This window comes from Nestor notabilis, unplaced genomic scaffold, assembly GCF_000696875.1.
Source record: "Nestor notabilis isolate BGI_N333 unplaced genomic scaffold, ASM69687v1 scaffold21276, whole genome shotgun sequence".
Lineage (NCBI taxonomy): Eukaryota > Metazoa > Chordata > Aves > Psittaciformes > Psittacidae > Nestor > Nestor notabilis.
The window spans coordinates 1-748 of record NW_009934508.1 but is presented as its reverse complement, the minus strand read 5'-3'; the positions used below and the strand labels follow the sequence as shown (position 1 = coordinate 748).

Below are 748 nucleotides of genomic sequence, written 5' to 3'. Positions count from 1 at the left end.
GGTCTCTGTGAGCGGCTTCAGCGGCGAGGCCATGACCGAGCTCCTGGCCAGCATCACCGGCACCGAGGTGGTGAGTGCTCACGGGAAACCCTTCCTCCTCCTCCTGCCTGCTCCTCTTAGAGGGACAGGACAAAGAGGAACCGGCCTCAAGCTGCCCCAGGGCAGGTTTAGCTGGAGCTGAGGAACAATTCCTTGCCCAGAGGGTGCTCAGGCATTGGAACAGGCTGCCCAGGGCAGTGCTGGAGGCACCGTCCCTGCGAGTGTTCACACACGGTGTAGCCGAGGCCTCAAGTGTTCACAGCCCAGGTAGCCAAGGCCTCAGTGCCAGGGGGTAGTGGTGGCCTTGGCACTGCTGGGGAATGGTTGGACTGGATGAGCTTAAAGCTCTTTTCCAGCCTGGTTGATTCTCTGAAGTCAAGCTCTTCCTAATGAGCTGATCCTGGTTTGAGGAGTGCCTAGAGGTGAGTGAGCATCTCTAAACGCAGCCACCACCCTCAGTCCTGTGGCACGGGGCGAGTGCGGAGCCTTTGAAAAGCAGCACAAAGGGCAAGGTCTGTTCCCTGCACAGGCAGGTGTTGGTGGGATCAGGTTGACGAGGTGGGATGGGGCAGAGGGAGAAGCCGGGCTCAGCATCTGCTCACCTCCACCGGTGTCTGGTTGCAGGTGTCCAGGCTCCCATGGGAAGCGGGTCTGGAGCACGGGGGGGTTCAGGATGCTGGGGTTTTGCCAGGGACATCGGGGTGGTGGG

General features: G+C 60.8%; 1 protein-coding gene across 1 annotated transcript in view; it reads left to right on the top strand.

Moving 5' to 3' along the window:
- The window catches only part of LOC104407973 (G1/S-specific cyclin-D3-like), a gene marked incomplete at its 3' end in the record, with an annotated part of 5,079 nt that extends 5,009 nt beyond the window's left edge, over positions 1-70 (top strand). The window contains 1 exon segment of the mRNA XM_010017389.1: positions 1-70. This exon segment is cut by the window's left edge and continues 14 nt beyond it. Coding sequence (XP_010015691.1) covers positions 1-70 — 70 coding nt within the window.
- Between the last annotated feature and the right edge of the window lie 678 nt (positions 71-748).